Genomic DNA, 18,702 nt, shown 5'->3' on the forward strand with positions numbered 1-18,702 from the left:
ACAAAAAACCAGCAAAAATCTGGTATTTTTCACTGTAAACTTACACACAACCTCCTGAAGTTTGGATTTTTTCTTTTAAAAAGTTATATTTGGATGTTTTAAACTTTCAGATGAAATTTTGTCTAAATGTAACAATCTCTAAGCAAGTTATAGCCGTTTGTTACAATATTACTCTAGATAAAACTACAATATTACTCTTTAGGGATAAACAGGTGTACTTCATTTATTGATAATGTGTGTCCAAAAAAGACCAGGGAGTAAAATAAATACAAAAAAACTAAAAATGTTATACAACAGAACACTAAAGAAAAAGTGACTTATTAGAGAAATATATTTTCAATCTGAACATGAATAAAAACAGAGTCTTGCAAGTAATGAAAAGAATTATGAAAATTGTTTTGTGCAACGAAAATAAAAACAGTGCAAAGTGTTTTTTTTTTTTTTTTTTTTTTTTTTTCACAAAATACACACAAAATGAGAGAGAAATATAAGCAGTTCAACTGTAATAATAATGTAAATGATCTTCACAAACTATAAAATAAGTATTTAGATAATATAACAACCAAACATAGCAGTCCTGTTGCTGTACTCCTCACTAAACGTGTAACATTTGATTGCACAGGTTCACTGCGAAGAGACACGTTTGAAAACATAAACTCCAATAACTTGTATGATGTGAAACTGTTTTATCCTCATTCATGGTTCATATTATGTCAAAGTCATGCTTTGTAACATAAGTGTTCTCATTTAAATCTGTTATTTTTGTGTTTGTTTTCATACACGCAGATACACGCGCACGCAATTACTTTCACTTTGCACTTATTCATACTTCCAAAAAAACATGATAGTATCTTGGTTCAAATGACCAAAACCTATGTTTATTGTTTGAGATGATGATGGTTTGAACCAATCTGGGCTGTGTTTCCCAAAAGCATCGTAATCTTAAGTTGATCGTAGCTCCATTGAAACCAATGGAGCTACGATCAACTTAGGCTTACGATGCTTTTGGGAAACGCTACCCTGGGCATAGGAGGTGGGACTGGGCATCAACAATAGAGAAACAAACCACATGCATTGCCTTGACAAATCAATGCTGCAGATTTTGAGGACGTAACCAGTCTCACTACGGAGCCTCTGAATGTCAGAATGAGATAAATGCAATATCACTGGAAAGCCAAGAATCTCCTCTTTAAAAGCATACAGATTGGATTAGCGGTTCAAAACTTATTAAACATTTTAGAAAGATAGTTATTTTTGGCCGCCGGCGGTCGTCACGGTTTTGAGAATTAAAACATTAATATCTAAACTTCTGTTAATTCTCAATAAGAGCTTTTGTTGATGTATGACAGAAATAAAGTCAGACTGATTAGTGCAATAAGTGGAAGTTGTAGTTGTTGTGTCTCTTTTTTCTATTCTTGTTGTTTCCTTTTTCTTCAATGATTTTGATTGTTAACAGCATAACTAATGGTCAATCATCACTCAATTAATTAATTATCTCATTAACTTTAACACTGCTTCAGTGTTACTTTTAGTGTGGACACATATTGTACACTGAGGAGTGTTGATTTGAATATGGGGATTTAAATAGAGAGACTGCAGAATTCAAGTGATAAATTATGTTTTATAAACAAAGCTCGGAGGAGCACATTCAAATGGTCTATCTAATCAGCTCAAGAGGTTACCTCAACAGTTTTCTGCATCCCTCTGCCACCCAGACTCCTCACACTTGGATGGTTCCTATTTCCAGGATACAGGGGAGTATCTGGGTTTGGGATAAATTTCAAGCTCGGAGCCTGAAATATGCTTATTTTACTCTTTTACTCTATTCGATCATTTGTAAGTGTGAACTCAGAAAAACAACTGCCACGGGTAATCGAACATTATATTCTTATTTATTTATTTATTTTCTAAGATTTATTTTCGGCATTTTTGCCATTTTATTATAAGACAGTGAGTAGACAGGAAGCGAAGTGGGAGAGAGAAAGGGGGAACGGGATTAGGAAAGGTCCACGAGCCGGAACTCAAACTCGGCTCACCTGAGCTGCCCACAAGGCACAAAGATAAGATATTATTTTAGCTTGACTGCAGTGTTTTATTCTCCATAATTCAATGCATTTTCGCTGTACATACATGAACATTTTATGTTGTCATGGCGGATTAAAATCTATAAATCAAAATATGTATTGCATTTATGAAGAAAGGTTCAGCACTCAAGGCTCTATCGCCTATTGCCTCAATGGTGTACAGTGTCTTTGGGTGGATTGCTGAGGCGGATTGCCAGCAACAGCCATTTTATGATTATTTGTGATTTGGTCGTAGTGACTTAGGGGTCCTCATGACTACCCCTAACTTTTCACAGATTTAGGAGCTAGTTTTAATGCTAAAATGCTTTGTGAAATACTCTTAGAAAAAAAATGTAGGAGTGACGGATACGGCCCCCAGTTTATCTGAATTTTTGTTGATTATCACCATTGTTGAGGTTTATATGATGACTGTAGATGTCTAAATGTGTCTCATCTCAGTCCAGGCACAAAAGATGGTGTATTTTTATTAAAAAGAGAATTTCTCTTTCCCTTATCACAGCACTTAAACATTATAGTGATCTTTCTAACAAAATGCTGCACAACAGTTCAATAACACCTCAACCTTTGAGTAAGTTAAAAAGTTACAAACATAACATCTGTGATTAAATTTTATGATGCTCATTCAAATGTCATAAACATTAAATTTCACCTAGATCCTAAATCTGTGAAAAGTCAGGAGTAGTCAAGAGAACTTCTAAGTCACTAAGACCAAATCACAAACAATCCTAAAATGGCTGTTGGCAGCAATCCGCCTCAGCAATCCACGCAAAGACACTGTATGCATTGAGGCAAATAGGTGATCCTCGGGTGCTGAACCTTATTTATCATAAATGCAATAAATATTTTGATTTATAGATTTTAATCCGCGATGCCAAAGTTTAGTTTATGTACAAGCAAAATGTACTGAATGATGGAGAATAAAACTGTGGTCAAGTTGAAAACAATATCCTATCATCGGCGCCAATAGCCTTTGTGGGCAGCTCAGGTGACCCGAGTTCAGTTCCGGCTCCCCCCTTTCTCTCCTCCACTTTGCTTCCTGTCTACTCACTATCCTATCATAATAAAAAGGCAAAAACTGCAAAAATATAGGAAAGGAGGAAAGGCTCCAAGCTCAGAATTTAGCCCAAACCCAGAGTACTTCCCTGTATCCTGGGAATAGGAACCAGCCGAGAGTGAGGAGTCAGGGTGGCAGAGGGGTGCAGAAAACTGTTGAGGTAACTACAGTAGGTTTGTATATATATATATGCCTCCTCTTGAGCTGATTAGACATTTGAAGGTGCAGTTTGAACTTTGTTTACAAAACATCATTTGTCACTTGAAGTCTGCAATCTCTCAAGATGCAGACATATAAGAGGTTGACAATTTGCTGAACAACATTTTGATTTTAAAATCTTTTTTAATGACATTTTAATTTTAAAATATTTATTTGAAAATGGCAACATGATACCTTGTTCTACAATATTTCTATACAATATTTCCCCAATGTCATGTGGTTTATTGGAATAAGGTCATATCTGTTCGATATATGTTATCATCTTGAAGGTCCCATGATTGGTTCATATGTATCTGTGTAATGCGAGTTCACATATTTAAGGATAAAGGTTCTGAGAAAGCCATGGCTCGTGGATGTACATGATTATTTAACCACATGGTATCAGTACTTGTCTAAACTAGCAACGCAATACTGCAGTGTGTGTGAGACCTGGGGTTTTATCTTACCACTAAGAGTTCTCCTAAATAGCAGTAAAAGTTCATAGGTAAGAGCTTTCTCATAAAACCTACTCACAAAGCTGCTGAGACCTACTTTTACTAAGGAATAGACAGAAGTCTAAAGCTAAGAGAAAGGGCGGGGTTGACCTTGTTGCTATGGATGATGTCAACACCCTTACTAACTCTGCCCACAGTGATTGGCTAATAGGGGAGGGGTTTCTGTTGGTGATTTATTCATAGAATTAATGTAGAATGAGGTATCTGTTACGGTATGCTGGTAGAGAGATGAGGCAGATACGGATTTCCACAAATATAGATACCACTTTAATAAACACAGGTCAGGAACACCAAACATACACTTTAACAAAACAGAGAACGGACGAGGAGTGAAGGGAGTGAGTGCAATATAAAGGGAGTGCTGATAATAGAGTCCAGGTGCAGGTGATCCGTGATGATGGGGAGATGACGAGGGAAGTGAGTGCAGGTGTGGAGAACAGGAGGATCATGGGAAATGTAGTCCAGGGAGACAGGGGATCTGTGACATTACACCCCCCTCCCCCCTCCCGGTAGGCGCGTCCTCGTGCCGTAGATGGAACAACCAGGAGGGGGGTGGGCGCCCTGGAGACCTCATGCAGGTGTAGGGAGAGGAGCGGACTGGAGTGGAGGTCTCCAGGGCGGGTTCAAAAGCCATGGCGGGGTCAGGGGCCGTGGGCAGCCATGGCGGGGTCAGGGGCCGTGGGCAGCCATGGCGGGTCAGGGGCCGTGGGCAGCCATGGCGGGGTCAGGGGCCGTGGGCAGCCATGGCGGGTCAGGGGCCGTGGGCAGCCATGGCGGGGTCAGGGGCCGTGGGCAGCCATGGCGGGTCAGGGCCGTGGGCAGCCATGGCGGGGTCAGGGGCCGTGGGCAGCCATGGCGGGGTCAGGGGCCGTGGGCAGCCATGGCGGGGTCAGGGGCCGTGGGCAGCCATGGCGGGGTCAGGGGCCGTGGGCAGCCATGGCGGGGTCAGGGGCCGTGGGCAGCCATGGCGGGGTCAGGGGCCGTGGGCAGCCATGGCGGGGTCAGGGGCCGTGGGCAGCCATGGCGGGGTCAGGGCCGTGGGCAGCCATGGCGGGGTCAGGGGCCGTGGGCAGCCATGGCGGGGTCAGGGGCCGTGGGCAGCCATGGCGGGGTCAGGGGCCGTGGGCAGCCATGGCGGGGTCAGGGGCCGTGGGCAGCCATGGCGGGGTCAGGGGCCGTGGGCAGCCATGGCGGGGTCAGGGGCCGTGGGCAGCCATGGCGGGGTCAGGGGCCGTGGGCAGCCATGGCGGGGTCAGGGGCCGTGGGCAGCCATGGCGGGGTCAGGGGCCGTGGGCAGCCATGGCGGGTCAGGGGCCGTGGGCAGCCATGGCGGGGTCAGGGGCCGTGGGCAGCCATGGCGGGTCAGGGGCCGTGGGCAGCCATGGCGGGGTCAGGGGCCGTGGGCAGCCATGGCGGGGTCAGGGGCCGTGGGCAGCCATGGCGGGGTCAGGGCCGTGGGCAGCCATGGCGGGTCAGGGGCCGTGGGCAGCCATGGCGGGGTCAGGGGCCGTGGGCAGCCATGGCGGGGTCAGGGGCCGTGGGCAGCCATGGCGGGGTCAGGGGCCGTGGGCAGCCATGGCGGGGTCAGGGGCCGTGGGCAGCCATGGCGGGGTCAGGGGCCGTGGGCAGCCATGGCGGGGTCAGGGGCCGTGGCAGCCATGGCGGGGTCAGGGGCCGTGGGCAGCCATGGCGGGGTCAGGGGCCGTGGGCAGCCATGGCGGGGTCAGGGGCCGTGGGCAGCCATGGCGGGGTCAGGGGCCGTGGGCAGCCATGGCGGGGTCAGGGGCCGTGGGCAGCCATGGCGGGGTCAGGGGCCGTGGGCAGCCATGGCGGGGTCAGGGGCCGTGGGCAGCCATGGCGGGTCAGGGGCCGTGGGCAGCCATGGCGGGGTCAGGGGCCGTGGGCAGCCATGGCGGGTCAGGGGCCGTGGGCAGCCATGGCGGGGTCAGGGGCCGTGGGCAGCCATGGCGGGGTCAGGGGCCGTGGGCAGCCATGGCGGGGTCAGGGGCCGTGGGCAGCCATGGCGGGGTCAGGGGCCGTGGGCAGCCATGGCGGGGTCAGGGCCGTGGGCAGCCATGGCGGGGTCAGGGGCCGTGGGCAGCCATGGCGGGGTCAGGGGCCGTGGGCAGCCGAGGAGCCAAAGAGTCCAGGCAACGCGGAAGGTCAGGAGGACCATGGCGACACCGGCGGCTCCGCCGACCGAGACGTAGGCGAGGCTCCAGAAGGCCGCAGTGGAAGCAGAACGACAGCCAACAAAGGGAGAACAGGAGGGAGTGAAGAGGCCAACAGAACAGAGGGATGGAGGGACGGAGTGAATACGAAGGAGTGAAGTCCAGAGGTGAGGGTAGGCTGATGAGTGACCAATGTTCGACCGGAGGAAGGATGGAGACTGGTGAAACTGGTGGACTGATGGGCCATGGTGGAGACGAGGGAGGTTGGAGCCAAGGTGGAGGTAATGGAACATAGGACCGAGGTGGAGTACTGGACGGAGGAGCTTGAGGTAGAGGTGACGTGTGGAGACAAATGGGAGGAGGTGGGAGAGGGAGGCAGGGAGGGAACACAGTTACAGGGCTGGAGACCAGAGGGGAGACAAAAAGTTCAAAGTTTATGGTTGGAGCGGGCTCGGCGGCGGAGACTGGAGATCCGGGCTCGGCGGCGGAGACTGGAGATCCGGGCTCGGCGGCGGAGACTGGAGATCCGGGCTCGGCGGCGGAGACTGGAGATCCGGGCTCGGCGGCGGAGACTGGAGATCCGGGCTCGGCGGCGGAGACTGGAGATCCGGGCTCGGCGGCGGAGACTGGAGATCCGGGCTCGGCGGCGGAGACTGGCACTGCTTGCTCGGCGGCGGAGACTGGCGCTGCTTGCTCGGCGGCGGAGACTGGAGATAATGGCTCAGTCAAAAAGTCCATTAACCAAACCGCCTCACTTGGCAGCTCGTGTGAGGCTGGAGCCTCCTCGGTGAGGGCTGGAGCGGCAGGTTCATGACAAGCTGGGGCAGCTTTTTTCCTCCTCCTCCGCTTTCTGGACCCCGCAGAGGAATGTGGGTCCAGCGTAGAACAGGCAGGGAGTTCACTGGAGGGGCATGTGGAGGCAGACGGAGGCTGACTAACTGGCCCGGCCAACCGTGTTTCTGGACGGACTGGACGAAACAAACACTCATCCTGAACTTTTTCAACTAGGAATTTGGAGCCATTTAACCACAAAATTAAATTGATAGCTTCGCTTAAGGAGAAACGATAATCAGGTTCATCAAAACGGATAGTGTTGTCGTCCAGTCCATCCAGAAACAGGGCGATCAAATTAGCGTCTGGCCAGTTAGTCAGAAAAGCAAGCTCAACGAACTCCTCCACATACCTCTCCAGTGAACGACTAACCTGTAGGAGCCCGATTAGACAATCTCCGGCTGACAGAGGAGTGGGAGGCGTTGGAAGAGCAGGAGCCAGGGAGCAGAGGAAAGTATCCATATTCTCTGTGGAAAATCCAGTCGGTATTGGTCTGTTCTTCTGTTACGGTATGCTGGTAGAGAGATGAGGCAGATATGGATTTCCACAAATATAGATACCACTTTAATAAACACAGGTCAGGAACACCAAACATACACTTTAACCAAACAGAGAACGGACGAGGAGTGAAGGGAGTGAGTGCAATATAAAGGGAGTGCTGATAATAGAGTCCAGGTGCAGGTGATCCGTGATGATGGGGAGATGACGAGGGAAGTGAGTGCAGGTGTGGAGAACAGGAGGATCATGGGAAATGTAGTCCAGGGAGACAGGGGATCTGTGACAGTATCATGTTGCCATATTCAAATAAATATTTTAAAATAAAAATGCTGTCATATTCATATATAGATTTTAAAATGTAGGTTAAATGTCACTAATTAAATTAGTATCTGTTCAGCTAACTGTCAGTCTATTACGTCTGCATCTTGGGAGAGATTGCAGAAGTCAAGTGACAAATGATGTTTTATTAACAAAGTTCGGGAGGAGCACGTTCAAATGGTCTATCTAATCAGCTCAAGAGGAGGCATATACATATATATACACACACACACACACACACAGACAGTGACCTCCACCCGGACACCTCACTCTCGGCTATTCCCAGGATACAGGGGAGTATCTGGGTTTGGGCTAAATTTCAAGATCAGAGCCTGAAATACACTTATTTTACTTGTTTGCTCTATTTGATCATTTGTAAGTGTGAACTCATGAAAACAACTGCCACAGGTAATCGGACATTATATTCTTATTTATTTATTTTCAAAGATTTATTTATGGTGTTTTTGCCATTTTATTATGATAGGACAGTGCGTAGACAGGAAGCGAAGTGGGAGAGAGAAAGGGGGACCGGATTAGGAAAGGTCCACGAGCCGGAACTCAAACTCGGCTCACCTGAGCTGCCCACAAGGCTATCGGTGACGGCGATAGGATATTATTTTCAACTTGACCGTAATGTTTTATTCTCCATCATTCAATGTATTTTTCCTGTACATACATGAACATTTTATGTTATGTCACTGCAGATTAAAATTTATAAATCAAAATATGTATTGCATTTATGAAGAAAGGTTCAGCACTCAAGGCTCTATCGCCTATTGCCTCAATGGTGTACAGTGTCTTTGGGTGGATTGCTGAGGCGGATTGCTGGCAACAGCCATTTTATGATTGTTTGTGATTTGGTCTTAGTGACTTAGGAGTCCTCATGAGTACCTAGCAAGTTTTAATGCTAAAATGCTTTGTGAAAAAATGTAGGAGTAGCAAAAATGTAGGAGTACTAAATTTAGGACTGACACGCCCATTATTTTTCAGAGTTTCTCCTAAATTGGCAAGTTTAGGAGCTACTTTTAGTCTTAAGACTAAATCTGCCCCAGTTTATCTGAATATTTTGTTGATTTTCACCATTGATGAGGTTTATATGATGACTGTAGATGTCTAAATGTGTCTCATCTCAGTCCAGGCACAAAAGATGGTGTATTTTTAGAGAGAATTTCTCTTTCCCTTATCACAGCACTTATGCATTATAGTGATCTTTCTAACACAATGCTGCACAACAGTTCAATAACACCTGAACCTTTGAGTAAGTTAAAAAGTTACAAACATAACATCTGTGATTAAATTTTATGATGCCCTCTCAAATGTCAAACATTAAATTTCACCTAGCTCCTAAATCCGTGAAAAGTCAGGAGTAGTCAAGAGAACTTCTAAGTCACTAAGACCAAATCACAAACAATCCTAAAATGGCTGTTGTCAGCAATCCGCCTCAGCAATCCACGCAAAGACACTGTATGCACTGAGGCAAATAGGTGATCCTCTGGTGCTGAAACTTATTTATCATAAATGCAATAAATATTTTGATTTATAGATTTTAATCTGCGATGACATAACAAAGGTTAATTTATGTACAGGCAAAATGTATGATGGAGAATAAAACATTGTGGTCAAGTTTGCGTCTGCGCTGATAGCCTTTGTGGGCAGCTCTGGTGACCCGAGTTCGGTTCTGGCTCCCCCCTTTCTCTCCTCCACTTTGCTTCCTGCCTATACTCACTGTCCTATCATAATAAAAAGGCATGATCAATGTCTGATTACCTGTGGCAGTTGTTTTCATGAGTTCACACTTACAAATGATTAAATAAGGTAAATGAGTAAATAAGCATATTTGACGTACTGTCCGATGAAAGGCTCAGAGTTTAAAGAGTTTCACACAGCAGCTCTCAGATGTACTGATCTTCTCTGAAAAAAGACCTCAGTGGAGTGAAACATGATGATGTTGATGATTTCAACCTCTTAGAAGACGTGATAAAAGAACTTACTGTTAATGTCTGATATCAACAAAGAGTTAAGAAACTATACAGAGAATTAAACTATACAGTTAATTGTGGACCGCCTCTTGGATGTCTGCATCACAAGAGAATGCAAAATGCAAGCGACAAATTATGTTTTATAAACAACGTTTGGGAGGAACACATTCAAAGGTCTATCTAATCAGCTCGAGAGGATGAATATATACATAGACGAGAGCCGACTCGCTTATGGTTACTTCGACAGTTGCATCCCTCCGCCACCCCGTTCCTCACTCTCGGCAGGGGATATGGGGAGAACTTTGGATTTGGGCTAAATTCCAAGCTCGGAGCCCTCAATCCCTATGGACAACACACTTATATGCTTATTATATATTTTTTTACTCTATTCAATCATTTGTAAATGTGAACTCATGAAAACCACTGCCACAGGTAATCGATATTTAATATATTTATAATAAATTTATTATATTTATTTATTTGTCAAAGATTTATTTTTGGCGTCTCATCGTAGATTCAGATCTATAAATCAAAATGTATTGCATTTATGAAGAAAAAGTTGAGCACCTAAGGCTTTATCGCTACTGCCTCAATGGTGTACAGTGTCTTTGGGTGGATTAGGACTGTTTGTGATTTGGTCTTAGTGATTTAGGAGTCCTCTTAACTACTCATGGGGCATTTCTGATGAAACACGGTGGAGACCTGGACTGGGGTTAACTGTTTATGACTTGCTAATTTATTGCTTTGTCAAGACTAAATAAGAAATTAAAATGTTACAAAAATACATACTTTCTTCATTCTTGCCACTTTTTTTTTTGACTGTTCCAGAAGGAAAGTTTTGTTTTGCAGCCATAGCCATGTCAAGAAGCATGTTATTATTTGCCACACTGCATGTCTGGGTCTGAAACAGTTATTGAATAAATATAAATCATTATTAAAATATTTCCACATGACTCCGAAAATGTTAAGTAGACACCGCACATATATTTCCATGATATCAATAAATATTCACATTATGGTAAATTACCGTATGTTTATTTTATTTCTGTCATGACAACTATCGGGAGATTGGTATGATAATTGAGATTAGCATGGTGTAGTGATTTTTACTTTGTCCATCCTAGGACACAAAGTAAAATAGGGATTGGTACTCAAGTCACCACTGACGTTGTGATTTTTGGATCACACGTCTCTTAAGGTGTGGTTATGAGTACATCAGATGACCACTTTCCCCTTTTTCCCTAGTTCAGGCCACCAGTCAAGGTCTGTTACGTTGGCAGTATGAGAACACTCAGGGGCCTTCATTCATTTAGGATTAATGTAAAGTGTTCAGCTGATTTATCTGAAAGATTGGTGATATTGCTAACTTGTAGAACCTCTTCTGTATTATCAGCACAAGAAAGACACAAGTGTAATAAAATAAATTTATTAACAAAAAGATAAACAAGAATAACTAACACAACTACTAAATGAATACTATGAATGATAAAGGAATGAAGTGCATAAGATACATAGAATACAAGTGATTGAGTTGGGTGTGGCTATGGAAGAGTTACGCTATCTTATGGAAAGATAAACTGTTTCTCTGAAAATAATAAGGTGGAGAACCTTATTATGCACCAAAACAAATAAACGAAAGATTATTTGTTATTAACTAACATCAGCTATATTACATCTAATGGAAATTAGAAAATTATATACTGATAATATACAACAATACCAAGTTCTCTGGAAAGAGGTTTGGTTTAGTGATATTTACGTTCCACTTGGTCGAGTCCGATGATGGTGACGTCTTCCACTGGTTGTGCTGGGCGACAGTGCAGTGGGGAGAGGAGCCAGAATCTGTTTCAACAGTCTTGAACACGAAGCTCTGTGGGATGCTGATCTCATGGAGCACCAAAGGGTCCTAAAATCTGGAACACGCAGATGAGGCCCTGGTGTAGGTGCAGAAGGTCCTTAACAATCTGGAACATGCAGACGAAGGTACCGTGAAGTGAAGGTTTGCTCTCCTGAGCTTAACCTTGTTGCAGATGTCGTTACTGTCTCGCTGGACGGAAACTCTGAACGTAGTGTTAGTTGACGTCTCTTTCCTCACAAGCTAGAGGCTCAGAACGTGGTCGTCTCTGTTGCTGCCTCACAAGCTGTAGGCTCAGATCACGGGATCTGTTGTTGTCTCTTCTGGATGGACCAGAGGCTCAGAACGATATATCTGTTATGTCTTCTCCCTTCGCAGGGCAGACTCAGAACGATGTATCTGTTGTGTCTCAGCTTCGCAAGCCGGGACTCAGAACAAGGAGTGTCTGTTGAAAGGGTACCTTTATCCCTTTCCGATGAGGAGGAGATTGCATTTTGGCGCTTCTCCATTCGAGTGCTGTGATTGGCTGCTGGCATCAGAGGGGATACACAGAGTGTGACCCACCCTTCTTTCTCCTGTGGAACTCATTTGCATAAAGCACAAAGTTGGAAGTCTTTACAGTGTCTTTAAAGTTTACCAATGCATTTCTCACTTTCCAAACCACCACCAGAATACCTTTGGGAATATTCTAAACAAATAGAGACTAAACATGATGGAAAAAGCTTGAACTGTCATTCAATTGTACATTAACAGCTGAATTTGTATTAGATGTTGCACTACAAATAGCTGTCACTGAGAATACTTATTTCTGTGAATAAGTATGAAATGGATGTGTAGTTTGCATCAGTTCTAAGGTTTTCAAACATAGTTTTGAATTGATTTGGATGGATCTTTGTGATCTCTCTTTGTTTCAACCATTGCTGCTAAGGTCCTGAGGAATTTTTATGGCGGGTCTGTGGCCAACCTTAGGAAGTAGTGTCTAGATGGGTGAAGGGCAAAAACTGCCTGTGGACCAATGAGAAGTCCTGTCCTTGTCAGGCTTGGTACAAGGGGTCTTCTTCTTGCCCTCTAAGAGAGGTCTGGATGTTGTCCTTACATCTTTATCTGATGGCGTTGGACAGTTTGTTTGTGTTAGGCCACCAAGATCCAATCAAAATGTAGCAAACCTTTGTCCGCTGTTACGACAGAGAGGGGCCCGGCCATAAATTGGGCCCTAGAATGTGCTGTTCACTACATTGTTGAGTGCCCGGTAGTCAATGCAAGGCCGCAAGTCTCCGTCCTTTATAGCCACGAAGAAAAAGCTCGAAGCAGCAGGGGAAGTAGACGGACGGATGTAACCTTTCTCCAACCACGGGCGCCCTAGAATCACGTCAGCGGTGGATTCCTCCAGAACCAGCAGGTGTAGTTTTTCAACGTGTAGTATGCCAACTTGAAGTTGAATGGGTCTGACAATGTGATTGACTTTTATTCGGCTTAGAGGTCTTCCAGTTATTGAGTGGATCTGATAGGTGGATGGCGTATTAGCAGTCTTGAGCCTGAACTGGCGGCAGAGGGCGTCTGAGATGAAGTTACTGGCTGACATTGACTGAAATAGAAACATCAGCAGCAGTAAGGTTGACGATAGTAGTGAGTGGCTTCAAAGAATTCATAAGAGGAAGGATGGCACTCACCATGGGACGAGGAGGACGAGTGGGGTATGCGGAGAGTACATGCCCAGAAGATCCACAATATAAACACAACTTCATGGTCAGCTGCCTCTGCCGCTCAGTAGGTGTCAGCCTATTGTTATCCAGTTGCATGAGTTTGCTGGCTGGTTCTGGAGGGCTGACGGATTCAGGTCGGCAGAGGGATGTTGGAAATTGTAGCTGGCCCTGGCGCTCTTCGAGACACGACTGCATACGAGAGGCAAAGCATGTGGAGAGTTGTATGAAGCATTCAAGCCTGATGGTATCCTCGTATGCAGCGAGATGCAACCGCACGCGTGGATCCAACCCATTACCCATGTTTGCTAAAAATTGAACAATTCTTTAAATATTGGCACAAATTTCAGGTTTATAGAGTTTTACTGGAGAACTTTAGCATTTCCTTTTTCACTGAGTTTGAATATTTATGAAGAATCCAATCTTTTAAACAAATTTACAAATTCTTTCACATCCTATAATAAGTGAAGTGGAGGCCAAAGCTTAGATACTTTCTTGTAATTGCGGTTTTCTTTCTGGTGTTTTTGTTAATGTCAAAAACATTTTTATGAATAGAAGGTTTTTTTTTTTTTTTTTAATTGGCCTTTACCGAGCTCTATAACACACTGCCAATTTAATGTCTTTGGAAAAGACAGGCCACTAAACAAAGACAAATCATAGGCCAGCTCAAAAAGAAACCCTCGCAATTCTGTTTAGCTGTGTCAGTATGTCTGATGTTATTCTGTGTCTACAATTGACTTCTGATGAAAATCTAACATTCATGCAATTCACGATCTGTGTTTTATCTGACAGAGAAGGAAATCAGACAGCAAACAATGGATGAAATGATGCAGCAAATCAAAAATGGAGTTCAACTCCGACATGTTTCCCAGACAACCAATAGAGCTAAACCTGGACTGGTACACGTTTCTTAAAAACTTCCTACAAAACACTCACAGCATGAATACATCTTACACCATACAAATTTTCCATTTTGCTTAACTTTCTGTTCTGTACAGTTAAATATTGTAATTAAATTATATTATCAAATTACTCCCAATTAATTGGTTAGGGTCAGTAAGATATATTTTTAAAATGTATTCATTCTTTATTTAGCAAGGATGCATTAAATTGATCAAAAATGACAGTAAAGACTTGTTACAACGAATTACAAGAGAATAAATGTTTAAGCAGCAATCCAGCATATTAATAATGTTTTCTGAAGGATCATGTGACACTGAAGACTGGAGTAATGATGCTGAAAATCAGCTTTGCAATAACAAGAATGAATTATAATAATATTTCACAATATTACTGATCTTACTTTATTTTTGCACAAATAATGCAGCCTTGGTGAGTAGGCCATATTGCAAAATTAATATTTTAAAAATTGAAACACCCACTTACATAGTCTTTCATTTCATGACATGCTGTTTAATTTTTCAGTTCATGACATGCTGCTTAAAGGGTTACTTCAGGATTTAGCATTAAGCTTTGTATTAGTAGAATACCACTAGTATTTTCGAATTACCGTGCTTTCCCCCTTCATATCAGCCCGAGATGAGAGATTTATGCATTTTTATTCTGTAAAAAAGCTTTTTTGGCCAGAGGCATAAAACTATAGCCAGTAATAGCAGGTAGTTCCGCATTTTTTCACCACGCCCATACATATGCGCTTTTGAGGTTACTCACGGACATAGATCAAAGATTTTATCAAAAGTGGGTGTCAATTATATTTTTAAGCTTAACATATTTTGTTATAGTCTGCACTACATCAGTGGTTCATCTCGCAAATTTATCGGTCTCTGCAGTCATCTCAACCAATACAGCAACAGGCTTTTGTGGTAACGTTAGCATAAATAGATAAATAGACTAACTCAGTTTTACAGAACAGTGGCTTTACTTTGATAACAGACAAATTATATGCAACTTATATGTAATTGTCTATCTAACGTTACTTTGCTAAGTTTGCAGTTTTACTGCTACCTACAACACTACATATAGGCTACTGTGTTATCAGTCTAGTATCAGTGAGTCTTACCTCTAGGCGAATACGCTTAGTACCAGATGCCCAGGCTGTTCGTCCTCTGGGCAAGTGAATATCGATGGTATCGCGGTGTCCTTCAGAATGGTTCTCTTCATTGCAAGGATATTTGGTTCGTAGTCCTCGTGCTTGAAATGGAGACTACATATTCTGCGTTTTTTTAGGTTTTCTATAACGGTGTCATCTCCAAACTTCGGGTGTTTGATGGCCCGCAGCCACTGTTTACATCGCTCCAAATCTTTAACTTAATCGGAAAATGATGGAAACTTACTTGTCCTTTCCTGGTTTTGGGTGTACATCCAGGTACAAAGCAATTTAGCACCATTTCGCTGTAAATGTACTAACTCACGATTTATAGAATTAATATGTAACAAAGCAAGCCTAGTTGTTTGAATTTTCCTGGTAATTCCGCCTGTAACCGATAGGCGTGGTTTGGGCGTGGCCTCGCAGGGGCAGCAAAACAAGTGCATTCTGGGAGTTGTTGTCTTTCATCCACATTAGTCAAAAATACATTTTCTGCCTTTTCTCAGTCTAGAAAGCTCCAAATTCAAAAATAATTTCACATTTCTACTACATAAATGACCAATTTTAAATACACATTCATCTTTCCAGGGGTGAAGTACCCCTTTAATTATTTCTCTGATAGGTTTCCCTGCAGAAAGAACAGACAACATTAAATTATGTCATAGAGGAACTTCAGGGAATCCTGGTCAGGATAACTTTATTTATTGTTTATTTATTGTTATTGAATAATAATTGTTATTATTATCACTTAAAATGTTGTTTTTTATATAAGTAAATATGTTTCTGAGTAAGTGAGTACTCAGTTTTATATGAGTAAGTAAATATGTTTCTAATTTAAAAAATAATATAACAAATGTATTGAAAACTAGTTGTCATCAGGGTAATGGAATCTTTCTGTTTAGACTTCCGTCAAGTGCCCTGGCCCCTCCTCCCCTGGGACACACTCAGCATTACTAAAGGCCGTGCGGTAACACTTTACAATAACAGTACATGAATAACCATGAACTAATACCTGAGTTAATAGTTACTTCAACATGAACTCATGATTAGTTAAGATATGAACTAATGAAGAGTGATCCTTAACTACAACAGGAGTCATAGGGATTCATGCATGAAAACAGAAGCCTTAACTATGCGTTAATACATGTTTGATAATTAATGCATTAATTAACATTTAGGGTAAACTAAATCAACAGTCTCTATAAGAAGGAATAATACATATTTGGACTTTGAAATAAATTTAAACAATTTATTATTGTCAGAATTTAAACTACTGACATCAGCAGCTTCATTATAAACATTACTGAAAGGCACAGGATTAGTTTGTAATTATTTTCACTGACCCTCCTTATCAAACATATAAAATACTAAATACACTATTTATCTTAAAAGGTCTTAATCTGTTTTGTGATATTCTTTCCTATCAAACTAAACTACTGTGACTTACATCAGTTCCTGAGGAATCGGTTCCCAAAAAAATAACCAAACAGGAAACATGAACTAAGGTCAGGGAGCGTTTGCTGGATTCAGATTCAGAAGATCACTCTCCATCCAGATGCAGGCCGTGATCATATACTGTACCTCCATTCTCTGACTTTTTGAAAAGTCACACAACATCACTTAACTGGGCTGAGTACTTATATAGTTGTGTTAGTACAAGTGCATTTGAAAGTAAGTTAATGATAAATCATGAGCTGAATTTGGTAAGTAGTTAACAGTGAATTAATTATGATTGTGCCCCCTCAAGTAAAGTCATGACACAAGTATGCATTAACAAACCATTAGTTGATGTTAGTATATGCTTAGTTAATAATGAGTTAATTATGATTGTGCCCCCTCAAGTAAAGTCATGACACAAGTATGCATTAACAAACCATTAGTTGATGTTAGTATATGGTTAGTTAATAATGAGTTAATTATGATTGTGCCCCCTCAAGTAAAGTCATGACATGATGCACATATCACACATCATTAACTAATATATGAATAAACACTATAGAGTGCCATCCTTATTCCTTTACACCCCGGTACAAAAAAACTAAAATAAAAAGTATTTGTATTTTATCTTTATTTATATAATTAAACATATATGGACTTGAAAGCAAGCCATAAACATACCCGTAAAGACACACATAAGGCACATTTACATGTAAAATAGCGCGCGTCCACAAGCTAATGCTAATCAAAGCATATACATTTAAACGACAAAAATACAAATACAGTTAATAACTGCACATAACCTCCTGAAAATCCCAATAAAACATACATGTAAATATGTCTTTAATTATTAATTCGGCTTACCAAAGCAGTCAATATTTATTAGTTTAAAATGCCAGCAACACAACAAACGCGCCAAGAGAGCACCTAGCGTGCGCCACTAATGAGTATCCTGCCAGAAACAAACCCTACATACTTTAGTTCCGGGAATAAACTAGGCTTATGACTATTTAGCTATGACTAAATGTAAATGAACTATAAAAATCAGAAAACAGTTTAGATCAAATTAAATTTATTAGTGGTAGTTAGTCTATTTTCCACATTTGATTAGACAGATCTATGTAATTAATGGCTAAATAATCATGTGCCATTGCAATTATTTGTCACAAAGCTGCAGATGGCAGATTATGATATTACAGTGTAAATTATGACAGTATTAAATCACGTTTAATTCAAATTCAGAGTGCTTCTTGTTTACTCTTATGGAGGCTGATTTATTTAGTTTACCCCTAAATGTTAATTAATGCATTAATTATCAAACATGTATTAACGCGTAGTTAAGGCTGCTGTTTTCATGCATGAATCCTTATGACTCCTGTCGTAGTTAAGGATCACTCTTCATTAGTTCATATCTTAACTAATCATGAGTTCATGTTGAAGTAACTATTAGGTATTAGTTCATGGTTATTCATGTACTGTTATTGTAAAGTGTTACCGGCCGTGCTAAAGAAAGCCCTGCAACAACGGAGGGAAGCATTTCATCCAAACTAACTAAACACATGTGACTACAAACTTGAAATGCCTTGAGTTAAATAGTATTTTTTAAAATGTAATACTTGCAGACGTTCAGCCGTAATGAACCGTAATGAAGGAGTAGCGAGCTGGCAGTGGTGATGTCAAGAGTGCGTAAGTGTTTTGCTTAATATCTGTTCTGGGTCAGTTGCTTCGTTTATTATCTGCTGCTAGGAAGGATTAATTTCGAATGTGCACTTTTCCTATTTTCTACCTTGACTATAATTGTATTTTAATTGTACTTGTTTAGAATAACAGCCGCATTTGCAGAGTTTATTGGTGTTATTGCTCGCACTTAAAGGGTTAGTTCACCCAAAAATGAAAATTCTGTCATTAATTACTTACCCTCATGTCGTTCGACACCTGTAAGAACTTCGTTCATCTTCGGAACACAAATTAAGATATGGCCTCCATAGCCAGCAATGTCATTTCCTCTCTCAAAA

At 42.3% G+C, this 18,702-nt stretch overlaps 2 protein-coding genes across 2 annotated transcripts in view; one reads left to right on the plus strand and one right to left on the minus strand.

Annotated features, from left to right (window-relative positions):
- The window catches only part of LOC125274257 (protein P54-like), a 55,949-nt gene extending 41,788 nt beyond the window's left edge, over window positions 1-14,161 (plus strand). Inside the window, exon 7 of the mRNA XM_048200491.1 lies at window positions 13,996-14,161. Within this exon, the coding sequence (XP_048056448.1) occupies window positions 13,996-14,117 (122 nt within the window). The 3' untranslated portion in view covers window positions 14,118-14,161. The remainder of the gene's footprint in view (window positions 1-13,995) is intronic.
- Window positions 1-18,702, minus strand: part of LOC125274281 (kinesin light chain 1-like) — an 89,246-nt gene that overhangs the window by 17,897 nt on the left and 52,647 nt on the right. The gene's annotated exons all lie outside the window — the stretch shown is intronic.

Source organism: Megalobrama amblycephala, linkage group LG1 (assembly GCF_018812025.1).
Source record: "Megalobrama amblycephala isolate DHTTF-2021 linkage group LG1, ASM1881202v1, whole genome shotgun sequence".
NCBI classification, from domain to species: Eukaryota; Metazoa; Chordata; class Actinopteri; order Cypriniformes; family Xenocyprididae; genus Megalobrama; species Megalobrama amblycephala.